This window comes from Trachemys scripta, chromosome 1, assembly GCF_013100865.1.
Source record: "Trachemys scripta elegans isolate TJP31775 chromosome 1, CAS_Tse_1.0, whole genome shotgun sequence".
Lineage (NCBI taxonomy): Eukaryota > Metazoa > Chordata > Testudines > Emydidae > Trachemys > Trachemys scripta.
The window spans coordinates 163,077,911-163,091,272 of NC_048298.1; the positions used below are offsets into that span (position 1 = coordinate 163,077,911).

The window sequence follows — 13,362 nt, forward strand, 5'->3', positions numbered from 1 at the left end:
TGTGACTTTGTGTCAGGGGAGGGCAGTTAGAGATCTTAAGCGGCGGTCCTTAGGCAGGATCACAGAGCCACACAGCAGGGGATCTGTAACCGTCCCACCCCTGCCACAAACTCACATAGACCCCCCATACACACAGTCCGTATCAGGAGGGGTGACAGGCTCCGTTGAAAGAACCATCCCACCGCAGCGGAGCCTGTCAGTCCTTGAGTTTAGAAGCTGCATTCGCGCGACTACACTACACCCGCTCCGCACCACAGTCTGCGTCCCAGTTTTAAAAAATTCCCGCGAAAACAGTATTAAAGAAAACGGTGTGCTTTAACAAAGTAGAACTATTTTTATTTTGAAACGTGTGTTGGAAGTGGGGTGAAGGCTTCTCTGTACACAAAATTAGAAAGTCACAGGTTACCCTGCTCACTCAGGAACTTTGCTTTCAAAGCCTCCCGGATGCACAGCGCTTCCCGCTGGTCTCTTCTAATCGCCCGGCTGTCTGGCTGTGAGTAATCAGCAGCCAGGCTAATTTCCTCAACCTCCCACCCCGCCATAAAGGTCTCCCCCTTGCTCTCACAGAGATTGTGGAGCACACAGCAAGCTGCTATAACAATGGGGATATTGGTTTCGCTGAGATCACAGCGAGTCAGCAAGCTTCTCCATCTCCCCTTGAGACGTCCAAAAGCACACTCCACCACCATTCTGCACTTGCTCAGCCGGTAGTTGAAGAGTTCTTTTTCAGTGTCCAGGGCACCTGTATAGGGCTTCATGAGCCAGGGCATTAGCGGGTAGGCTGGGTCCCCGAGGATGACTATAGGCATCTCCACATCCCCAACAGTTATTTTGTGGTCCGGGAAGTAAATACCTTGTTGCAGCCGTCTAAACAGACCAGAGTTCCTGAAAACACGAGCGTCATGAACCTTGCCCGGCCATCCCACGTAGATGTTGGTAAAACGTCCCCTGTGGTCCACCAGTGCTTGCAGCACCATGGAAAAGTAGCCCTTTCTGTTAATGTACTGGCTGGCCTGGTGGTCCGGTGCCAGGATAGGGATGTGAGTTCCATCTATGGCCCCACCGCAGTTTGGGAATCCCATCGCTGCGAAGCCATCTATGATCGCCTCCAAGTTTCCCAGGGTCACTACCTTTGGCAGCAGTACATCAACGATTGCCTTGGCTACTTGCATCACAACAACCCCCACGGTAGATTTGCCCACCCCAAACTGGCTCGCGACTGACCGGTAGCTGTCAGGCGTTGCAAGCTTCCAGAGGGCTATGGCCACTCGCTTCTGGACAGTCAGGGCTGGTCGCATCCGGGTGTCATTGCGCTTCAGGGCAGGGGACAGCAACTCACAAAGTTCAAGGAAAGTTCCCTTCCGCATGCGGAAGTTTCGCAGCCACTGTGATTCATCCCAGACCTGCAGCACTATGCGGTCCCACCACTCAGTGCTTGTTTCCCGTGCCCAGAATCGCCGTTTCACAGCATCAACATGACCCATTGCCACCGTGATGTCCTCGGCGCTGGGTCCCCTGCTTTCTGAGAGGTCTGTGCTACTCTCAGACTTCAGGTCATCACCGCGTTGACGTAGCCTCCTCGCCTGACTTTTCTGCATCTGCCTCAGGGCAACCTGTATGATAAGCTGCGAGGCGTTGAGAGCGGCCACAACTGCAGCGATGGTTGCAGTGGGCTCCATGCTCACAGTGCTGTGGCGTCCGCGCTGTCAATGACTTGAAAAGTGCGCGAAATGATTTCCCGCCGGCGCTTTCAGGGAGGGAGGGAGGGCGGGAGTGATGGACGGATGACGACAGTTACCCAAAAGCACCCTGGCCCCTTTTTTTTTTACCCAGAAGGCATTTGCGGCTCCACCCAGAATTCCAATGGGCGGCGGGGACTCCGGGAACTGTGGGATAGCTGCCCTCAGTGCACCGCTTCCAATGTCGACGCTTTCCCCGTTAGTGTGGACTCACAAAGTCGAATTACTGTCCTTAGTGTGGACACACACGTTCGACTTTGCAATATCGATTCCAAATATTCGATTTAAGTAAAATCGAACTACTCTCGTAGTGTAGACAAGGCCTAAGGTGCCACAAGGACTCCTGTTCTTCTTTTTGCGGATACAGACTAACATGGCTGTTACTCTGAAACCTGTCATATTAGCTAGGTTTCTGCCTAGACAATGAGCAGTGAAATAATACTGACATTTAAGTTGTCTTTAGTTTTGAATTAAGAAGCCACTGAGGTAAAGGGGGAATTCGTAGCTCAAAGCTATTGTTTCAGACAGTCTGCAGACTCAAGAAGATAACACTGCACTGCATTCATGTTTTCAAGGCTATTCTCACAACCATAACATATTTCTTTTTAAATGAAAAATTAGATTCTGGAGCAAAATTCTGCAGTAACAGGGGACTGCCAGAGCCACATCTTTGAAATTGCTTAATATACAGGTCCCTCTTAGCAGTACAGTTGTTCCGAACCTTTGTTGCAACCTCCCGCTCCCCAGTGGCTTGGCAGCGAGGTCACCCACCACTAACCTGAATCCCTTCACTCCCTGCAGTCTTTCCTTTCTTCTGTCATGTAACTTTTCTGTTCTTTTTACTTGTCATCTTTTATTTCTTTCTTATTGTTTTCTGTTCTTTTACACGTTTTTGCTGATTTCTCCTCATCCACTTCATTCCCCATTCTCTTTGGTAGCTCTAATCACCTTCCCCATTCCCCAGCAGGCTACATGTTTCTGGAGGTATAGGACCATACAAGGCTGAGGCAAGTACCATGAGAGCAAAGAGAAGAAACTTGAGGTGATATGGCTGCTGCCTGAGCCTGTAGCCTTGAACTGTGATCTGTTCCAGCACTCAGATACATCATGGGCCACGGCGGGAGCAGGGCAGGAAGGTGGGAGGGTTTTTGAGGAGTCACCTTCAGCAGCCTCTTTGGATAACTTCACCAAAAAGTTAATCTGGGCTCTTATTCAGGTGTTGCCATTAACCTGGCTCTCCATCCACACACACAAACGTTTGACCCAAGTTCTGTGGTACTCTCAACCAGGCCTAGGTTGGTCCATTCTGAGACACAGACTAACACCCAAGAGAGGCTTTCATTTGGGCAGCTAACCCTTGACTATCCAGGAGGATGCAGGTTAAGCAACTCGAGTTCTGATAGTCCTCCAAAGGACCTTCCCACAATTCCTCTTATGCCCAGGACAGAAGTTTTCCCACAACCACAGAGTGGCTCAGTTTACTGCAGCACAAAGAATCATGGGATAAGCCCCAAGAAGGCCTAGCACCTCACATAGGTGAATTCAGTACCAATGAGGACACTGTAACTCGAGTTTGGTTTATAGTGTGGCTGCTCACCTTGCGTTAGGCTAACCCAGGTCCTGATCACTCAAGTAACTTTGCAGTGAAGATATATACTTTGTAGCATGCATAGGGAATGGGGGAGCCACCGGGGATGTTAAGGGAGGAACTAGAATCCTGCCCAAACCTTGTTTATGCTCTCCTCTGTCCTGCAACTCCCTTCCCTCTCAATCACCCTTGGTTAGGTAATACTCCCTTAATACACATGTTTTACACAATGAAAAAATGCCTGAGGTGTATATGATCAGAGAAAATGGTGCCGCTGCTGACAAACAGAAAGATTCTTCTGATGCATTCATGTGGAAACATATGAGAATGCTGCCATGGAATCCATAAGTAGTAATGAAAGGGAGAAGCAGGATAAGGAACATTCTGATCAGTGGCAATCTAATGACCAGGAAAGGCTAGAGGTGGAGGGGAACTCTATCATAAGGAGGAGGGAGAAAACTTGTACACCTTAGCCTCTAAGGATAGAACAAGAAGGAGTCACTCCTGGCTTAAACTACAGCAAGGGAGGTCTAGGTTGGACATTAGGAAAAAGTTCCTGTCAGGGTGGTTAAACACTGGAATAAATTGCCTAGGGAGGTGGTGGAATCTCCATCTCTGGAGATATTTAAGAGTAGATTAGATAAATGTCTATCAGGGATGGTCTAGACAGTATTTGGTCCTGCCATGCGGGCAGGGGACTGGACTCGACCTCTCGAGGTCCCTTCCAGTCCTAGAATCTATGAATCTTTTTTCATTTACATCACCAAGGCAAGTGCTCAATTGCACAGAAGGCAAAGCAACAGCTTCAGATAAACTGCTGCTACTTTCACCTATCTCAGCCACACATGTTTAAATCCAGCTAAGGTTAGAAGACTGAAAAATGACATATAACTGCTATTTGTCAGTCTAAGTGAAATGAGTTGGTGGTCTCAGTCTAGTCCCACATCAAAAAAAAGACACCACTATGGTTGGGACTGTCTGACACTCTAGTTGGCAGTCTCAAAGCCACCAAGAATTAAAAGGGCAAGGAAATGTAAATGTAATGTAAACTCCCCTCTTCGCTCCTTGAGGTGTTCCTTTCAGGTAAAGGTACACTGGCAGGGCAGCATAGGGAATCTTACACTCACACTTGGATATGCCAAAACTATGCTGTGAATAAATTCAGAACATCAATCTCCAGGGCTTATGATCTGGCATCTTCCACTAGGTAAAAGTTTACACAAAAATTTAAGGATCACTAGATGAATAGTTCTAATTCAGTGTTATAACCATCTGACAAGCTCTTAAATAGTGGCTTTAAAAAAAATCTTAAATAACTTCATCAATATACACTAATTTACTAACAGGCCCTGAATAAATTTCACAACATAAATATTTTTCATAAATATCACTAAGTACTTAATGTAGATTTATGTTCAATTTATGAAAAAGCTTTTGCACAGTACAGCACTTATGAGCAAGTAGTATGTATACCCTTTAGTAACCTTTAAAATATGTTGACTAATAAGCTTTTGTAAAAACCAGGACAAAAAAAGGCCATTGGTAATTAATAAACAAAAACCTCTGCAGTATAAAGGAGCTTGCATAAATGAGTATTATACTGTCTTAGTGGAATTTTGTAGACACAAAAATTCATGTTGAATTAAAATGTTGAAAGTTTTCATAACCTATAGAACATAAGATGTTTAACTTATGAAAATTATATATTGAAAAATCCTTATAGATTAAAAGGTTATTCAAAGATTATAAATTAGAAAAAAAAATTATTTTTTCTCTTTTCTGTTTCATGTGTATGGCACACAGTTAAACTAAACAAACTAATTTTTGTTACTGAGACATACTATTTTAAGAGATGTATCAATATGTTCCTGCCATGTCTGTTGATCCTTCTTGTTGCTATTCTGTCTTCAGGGAAATCTTCTGTTATCACACATGGCTGCTTCTACATCTCGAATAGAATTTCATATAAGTAAACTGTTCCAGCGTATCCTGCAACTCCAGCAGAGTAGACTTTGCCAGTGCTGTCTGTGTGGACAACTGGTCTTAATGTAAAAATATCCAAAATTCCAGCATATGGCAACAAACTTCATTCCAAGCAGAGGGTCACTGTATCAAGAACTGCATTTTGCTCATAATTCGTTTAAATAATTTAAGACTTTCATTCCACTTTATGGTAAATAGCATTCACTCTATGAGTCCAAACTAGAAAACCACTGTGTGCTCACATAAGGCTCAAAACCAGCAGGAAATAGGAATTTCAATATGCTAGTAGGCAGGCAGTGAAGAACCCATTTAGGATAACTTCGCCCTATTTGCCATCAGCATGATAGTAGCCACAGAACGTCAACTGCAGGGAAACAAGTTGCGGACGGAAGATGTTAGTACTGTCACACAAATGGAGGTGTGACTAGTAGACCTACACACAGCAAATATCAGTGACCTAAGCTCAATGCTGAAGGGGAGAGGCAAACTGCTTTTTCCCCCCGATATGAGCCAACTCACAAGCTTCAGTTTACCTGTGGCCAAGCAAAACCTTTTCAATTCAGGCTCTGCTCTATTTCACAGGATTAGACACTATAAAAACAAGTTCTGCTGTATTTTACAGTTTTTGTAAAATCATTCTCTTCTATTACAGCATTTCTGAGTGGCAAAAACAAGGCTACTAAGACACTTTCTTTAAGAGCCCCTGTTTTTGTAGACTTCTGATTTTTTTTTTTTTTAAAGTACCTTTGGGAAGAATTTTCTTATGCCCAAAAGGGAATTTCTTCAAGTTTTGTAAAATTCTTCTGGTTTATAAAGGTTAAGTATTACAGGTAGAGCTCTGACAGTGATGGTTTTGTGTCTGCACAATCTGCGTGACAGCACAGGGCCTTGTACATTCAGAGTCTTATCACACAACTATCTTTTCAGCAATATTGTCAAATTCATCTTTAGGGCAATACCATTGGTGTCAATTACACCAAGGAAAAATTGTCCAAATAGGTGTAAACAGATCACATTAATCACTCACTCACCTCTTCTCTTCTCTCTTCTGCAGAAGGAACTTTAAGTTCTCGTGCTGTGTCATCCTTAGGGTCAAACAAGTATATGTAATCTGAAGAATAGCTAACAAGGATCTCCTGCCCATCTTCACTGTAGCACAGAGATGTTACCCGGCAGGATTTGTTATTGAGGTGGGAAGGAACAAAACGTGCAACCATTCCTGTAGTGCCCCGACCAGCATAATTACCTAAAACAATAAAAAAAAAAATGTGCAAACTATAACACATTTTCAGTTAGCAAATATATTGTTAACAAAACAGCCAAAATAGTATGAATTATAGCTAGAGAAATACTAAATATGGCACAAATGAGCAACAAGTCAGATCTAGTAAATACTTTATTTTGGTACTTTAACCTTTTTCTATTAATGTACATGCAAGATGAATGTGTTATATAACATATCACGTGCCATTGTGTATCTGTAACACTTATTTGGAACAGAATGTTATCAATACTAAAAATATTTACAATGCAAAACACAATAATTAAAATTACCATGTCCAATTAGAGAAGAGATCTAGAAAATATTCCCTTCAATGTTTAAGCTCATATCGCTATGTACACATACTTATCTAAAGACACGTGGCATATGTGGTGATGATATTCCTTTGAAATTTCAGAACATAAATTGCATTTCTCCTTTGACCAACTCACCTATGCTTTACTCACTAATCAATCTCCACTAGAACTATTTATAACCTTCCAAACTTCTGAATGGATTCAAAATAATCTCTTTTACAAATCAGTCCCAGACCTTTCTTTTTTCTGCCATGTATGGATTTCTCTCCAAAACTAAAATGGCCTGCAATTGACAATATTTGGTGCTAGAATAATGACAAGTTCAGTGTGTACTATCTCAATGCATCAGCGATAATAATGGATTCTTTATACCATAACATATGAGCTAGAAGTCTGCTTTTAAATGAGACATAGCATTTGCTTCCAGTCCTAGTGTGCCAGCCCTTAAAATCACTATATTCTGCACAGAAAAATTATACAAGGGTCTAATGTTTGTCATTTTCCCCTCTCTCCCTTACAGGTCCATACAGCTGAATTCGAAACAAAGGCAACAGTGCTTTGAAGACAGAGAAATATGAAGAACAGTAGCAATAAAAAATTAAATTACAATATTTTTAAAATAAGCTTCTATTAAATGTGGTATTTAACAGTATGATGATATTGTGTTGTATAAAATTTTTATTGACATGCATTTGGGATGACTGAACTGCCACCCATAAGTACTAGAAAGAAAGAAATGATTAAATATGCATATATTACTGTTACTTTGCATGGTGTTTGATAGATTAAAAGACAGTCCCTGCCCTAAAGGCAGGGCTGGCTCCAGGCACCAGCCTGGCAAGCAGGTGCTTGGGGTGGCCGCTCCGGAGAGGGGCGGCATGTCCAGGTATTTGGCGGCAATTCGGCGGACGGTCCCTCACTCCTGCTGGGAGCAAAGGACTTCCCGCCGAATTGCCACCACAGATCGCGATCGTGGCTTTTTTTTTTTTTTTTTTGGGGCTGCTTAGGGCGGCCAAAACCCTGGAGCCGGCCCTGCCTAAAGGCTATTTCCCTGTCAAATTCTAAGTTTTCTGCTTCCCACTGTTTTGATCATATACCCATTCATGAAAAGGTTATAATTTTTATTTTATGTTTGCAGTGAGAAAAAAGTATTTTTCCTACTTCTACCAAAGCATCTGAACAAATTTTCCTCATGATTCTAATGTTAAAAATAAAAAATCACTTTGGGCAAAAACCAGGTCTAGAAAGTTTCATCCCAGTAACTCAAGCTTTCGGAAAGTACTGAGCAACTGAAAATTGGGTCTTAGAATGGAAACACTGTGCCAGATTGGACTATAGATATTGCTACACAATCAAGCTATATTACACATATGTGCATGTACATAGATACACCCCCTTCACTGTCTGTTAGAGGAAAGCAAAGAGTACTTGATTTATCTGGGTAAGGACTAGATTCAAGCTTTCACGGCGAGACCCCTACACATGATCCTCATTCAATTTTCACAACAAAAGAAATATCCAGGTAGACTATCTGTGGAGGAGAGGAGAGGAAGTGGTAGAGACTTCAGTGCAAACATAAAATGGCTTGTCATGCTGGTTGTTTTAGGCATTTGATACCTTTGGGCCTGCAAGCAAACTCTCAAACAACCAGCCACAGTACCATTAATAAGATGATAGTTTGTTCCTTCTAAATTGACAAAGTAAGACCCTGCACATCTTACTTCTCATAGAGCTCCACAAACCAAAGGCCAGCTTAATTTCCATAATAGTTACATTAGAAATCTCTGTTTCAAGTGTTGAACACATCCCTAAAGTAAAACAGTTTTATAATTAAACAGTGTATTAAATACTCCAGTCATTGTCTGGCTGTGCTGGAAGGATAGGAGACACTGGATGTGGTTTAATTAGGCCACAACTTTATGCTTAAATGTCTGGGAGTACCCGGCAGATAGAAGTGTACAGTTCAGGTAATTCCATGATCATTTCAATACACACCCAGGGGGCTTCTGTCAGCCCTCCCCCTTATTGATCCTGGTCACCTGCCAACCAACGCACTGCTGAGTTCTCACAATCCCCCCCATGCTCAAATGAGGCTCTAGGAGTGACTGGGTGGGCGGGGGGGAGAAACAGGCTCCCTACCATACCTGTCATAGGAGCCCCAAACCCTGTTTCCACTCTAAAGAATACCACCTCTAAATCCTTTATCGATCCATTTTATCCAATTACTGTATCCCTCTTCTATGGAGTAGCTGACATCTGTCACACATTTACATAATGAGTTGTGACATCACAGCATAACTCCTGTTTCCTATTTGTCCCAACTAAGCCCCTCAAACCCGCTGTGCAGAAGGCAAAAAAAACCCACCTCGCATTCGCCAATCTGGCGATGAGGGAAAATTTCCTTCCCAACCCCTTAAGAAACGAGCGACTAGCGCAATGCCCACACTTGACAAACCCCAGTGTTTCACCACTTCCAGGGGTGAGAGAGAGGGTGCTGCTCCACCTGGTCCAGATAAAAAAGGTTTTTTTCTGCAACAGCATGGATCAATATAGTCCTCCCTCTTTTCAATCACCTGGGGGGAAGAGTCAGCATTACCACTCTGACCTCCTCTGCAGCTACAGCAGAAAGTTACTCCCTGGCTTTCCAGCCCTATAAAGGGGGCACATACCTTTTCCAACTAGCCAGACAACAACCCCCACTGTTCAGAGTGAATGATCTCACCACACATGATCTAAATTTAGAAACTTGGTAATAACTTTAGGCAAATATTTAGGGCAACTAGTATGTCAGGTACAGTGACAACTACTGAGAAGTTAAATATTTGCTATAAGAGTCTGTAAAATTCACGAGATCCCTTTCTGCAAGAAATAGTATCTTCTAATGAAGCAAAAGCACACAAACATAGGGCTGACATGGATGCATTTAATCTGCATGTCACTGAGATGGTTCCTGCTCTCATTTTTACTAGAGAAATGTGGCATGCACAACCTAGAGGTGCAATCATACAATGCTCCAGTGTGGTTTATTTTTGTAAACAATTACTTGAATAAAGACAGAGCATTGCATACTGGAACCAGTCTGTGTGTGCTGGATGTTCCAAGAAAGCCTTAGGAAACGTTATAGAATTCCATGTGCTGCATTTGACCTGCAGGAAGTTCTTTGGCCACCTTAATAATAACATTCACTGTTTCTTTGCAAATAATCGAATAATCTTTCAAAATATTTCCCTGCAGGCTTTACTGTACTTTTTAGTAATATCCAATATACAATCTTTTTAAAAACCCTAGATCTTACATAAAACTAAGCTTAAGTCATAAACCAGACAAACTAGAACTGTCTGCTGTTAGAAAAGTTTACTTAATGTTTATTTCCCACCTGTTGCTCTTGTGCCAAGCATTCGCCGGTCATATATTCTTACTGAGCTATCAGAACAGCCCACAGCAAGATAATATGGTATTGGAGGACAGATAGCTACAGAGGTGGCAGCCCGTCGGCAGTTTATTAAAATATCCTGGAATAAAACAAAGATACTGCACTTACAAAATAGCTCCTAAGCATCTGAAGTAAAATACTACTGGGAGAAAAAAAAAAAAAAAGATGCAGCCCCACTGGTCGAGGTTCTGCAATCATGTTTGTAAGAGAGAACCAAATCTGGCCCTATACAGATAGGTGGTAAATGTATTACAGGGAAGAGTTACTGCAATGGACAAAAATGATCAGAGAATGAAAAACAAGCCTTATATCAAGCTAAAAAAAAGCTAACAGTTAAGGGTAGAGAGGGCTAACAAATCCTTGGATTTTCTTAAATATAAAGAAACCAGGATGTGAATCGAAAGAATTGCAAATAGGCAGGAAGTGTCTAAGCTAATTCAAAAGGATTAGAATAGATTTTGTTTATGGGCAGATAATTGGATAGAGGAATGTCATGTAGTAAGAGTAATGTAACAAGATTGGGGACCAAAAATAACCAAAGCCTAAAATGGAACACAATGCAGAAAACAGAACAGAAGAGATGGGTACCAAGGGGACAGTAAGTATAACACATATTTTGGGGGTCAGTTTTTATCCAGATCAGTACCAAACGTTTTCTGGAATCCAAACACTATGGATGAAATTAATACCATCCAGGGAGATACACCAGTGATTAATCTGGTCTAATATGTTCATTACCCCACTCTATTTTACGGAGGCTGCTCGGCAGTTTAAAGTTGTAGCTGAGCTTCCATTATAAGTTCAATTGATACCACCACCTCAAAAATGCACAAAAAAAGCCATCACAGCCTCAAGATTGGAAGGTTAGGTCTGAGGCCAAAGTAAAATTTTTCTGGTTCCATGGGAATTTTTCTACCAAGTTTGAAGTAAACCAAACCAGAGGTTCATAAATGTACCACAGATGTACAGAGTCCAAACAGCACTCTTTTCTGGCTCCATGGTAATCCCTACCACATGACTCAGTCAGCTCATCGGGGCCCTCAGAAGCCTTAGTAGGGTTCAGATTCTAATATTAATATTATAGCCCTATATTTCGATCATCATCTTATTGGAACATTTGGTTCTTACATCTTTACAATCTTCTTTTGTGCAACTTGTTTTGATGCGAGTATCAAACCACCTTACAGTTCCGTCCTCACCGCAAGAGAGGAAAGTATAGGGATCATTTGGTACTGTCATAATCTGCAATGAAAAAAAAATCAGTACCATTAATACTTCAAGAAATAATATAATTTTGGGAATAAAGCCTTTAATATTAGTGAGCAATAATCAGAAGGTGGTTTTTAATTGCACTCAAGATTTCTATGAAAATAATCAAAAGTGAAAGATAGTTGAAAATTTAAAATAGTTTATATTACAGTCATTAAAACAACCTTACAGATAGTCCTCCAGCAGGTGAAACAAGCAATTAAATCCCACAAACACTTACACTGTCTATTGCATAAATGAGGCGCAAACTTGGTATTTTCAGTTATTAGATAAATAATTAGCATCTAAAGTGAGAATACAAGACAGTTTCATTTTGTTCCCTATTATGCAACAAAAAAACATTTTAACACTCTAACCCCAGAGTAGTCTTAAAATCCAACCCCATACAAACCACAGGAAAATACTTAACAGCATTGTTCCTCCAATCAAGTTGCTTCTTCCATGCAAGATACAGTAATTAACTGAAGACTATTATTGTTCCCTATCCTTCAATGCATTAATCAATATCTTCTTCACTTTCACTGAATTGTTTTATTACACCATATTCCTGATCTCAGGAAAGATATAAATTCCTACAAAGATGTAGTGATATTCCAAATAAGGGTGTTCCCAGAAAACTAATCACTGGTCCAGATTCATTTAACAAATCATTCCATAAAATATATAGAACAAGAAGTGCCAAATATTACAGAGCAGAACACCTCTGGTGGGTGAAGGCATGTGAACTGTGATATGACCACACCCTTTATTTCTTTATATACAAAAGAAAATTTTAAAAATATCTTATGGAAAATGTAAATATCTTTCATTTGAATATGTGTATCTCGAGCCACTAATTACACAGAATGAAGTAATCGAATTGTTTAAAGTTTAGAAATCACAGAATTACTATTCCAGTCAACATGTTTTGTTGTTCAACAGTATCCTTCCCTTTAGGGGTTCAATGTCTGAAAAACAGCCACCATACCATCACAAGTTAAGTGCAGAAGCACCTCACTCTTTCACACTACTGACAAGAGCAGACACTTACTAATTCAGTAATTTATTGTAACAGGCTGAATCTAACTTTCATTAAAGTCAATGGGAGTTCTTCCATTGACTTCAGGCCGTAGATGAACAAACACCAGGCAAAAGTAATAATGAAGCACAAATGAAGCACATTCATTTATTTCAAATGCTGTAGTTTAGTTTTGATTATATTGGTAACAGTACAATATTTTATAATTCACTATTAAATATGCTGTAATTTGTAAGGAGCAAGGGGCTTCTTTTCTTTTTATTAAAAAAATGAAATACATATCAGTAGCTGTAACCCGGGCTGACTTCATAAATATTAACCCATAACACCACATTGTATATAACTAGCTATCATTAAATTATCAATCTAAAAAATGTAGCTGGACAAAAAAATACGAAGGTAGGAATTATCTTTAGAAGTATACTCTCTTTCTGAAATAGAATTAAAGTGAATAGCAGCAATGTCTGGTATTTGGTAGTGACTATTCATAGTTTTTGAACTTCCAGGTGTAAACTGCAAATACTCCAGTCTCCAGAGGCCCTTTTTGTGTATGTGTCTGTCTCGCTCTCAAAAATATACTCCATTCCTCTTCACTCACAACTTGTCTTTCATAAAACAATGGCACAGTGCTCATGAATTTCCACAAGCTTCCTTATTGTGAGGTGTGTCAGTCATGGTCTGAAATTGCCACAAGTTCCAAGTTATGAAGCCAGTCTAAAATCTATCCCACTGTTTAATTCAGAATTAGTACCTG

At 40.9% G+C, this 13,362-nt stretch overlaps 1 protein-coding gene across 6 annotated transcripts in view; it reads right to left on the reverse strand.

The window, feature by feature from the left end:
• DCAF6 (DDB1 and CUL4 associated factor 6) overlaps positions 1-13,362 on the reverse strand; it is a 166,767-nt gene that overhangs the window by 88,106 nt on the left and 65,299 nt on the right. For all 6 annotated transcript variants that reach the window (XM_034791508.1, XM_034791490.1, XM_034791480.1 and 3 more), the window contains exons 5-7: positions 11,450-11,563; positions 10,265-10,400; positions 6,342-6,556 (exon numbers count right to left, since the gene is read on the reverse strand). In XM_034791508.1, the coding sequence (XP_034647399.1) occupies positions 6,342-6,556; positions 10,265-10,400; positions 11,450-11,563 (465 nt within the window). The remainder of the gene's footprint in view (positions 1-6,341; positions 6,557-10,264; positions 10,401-11,449; positions 11,564-13,362) is intronic.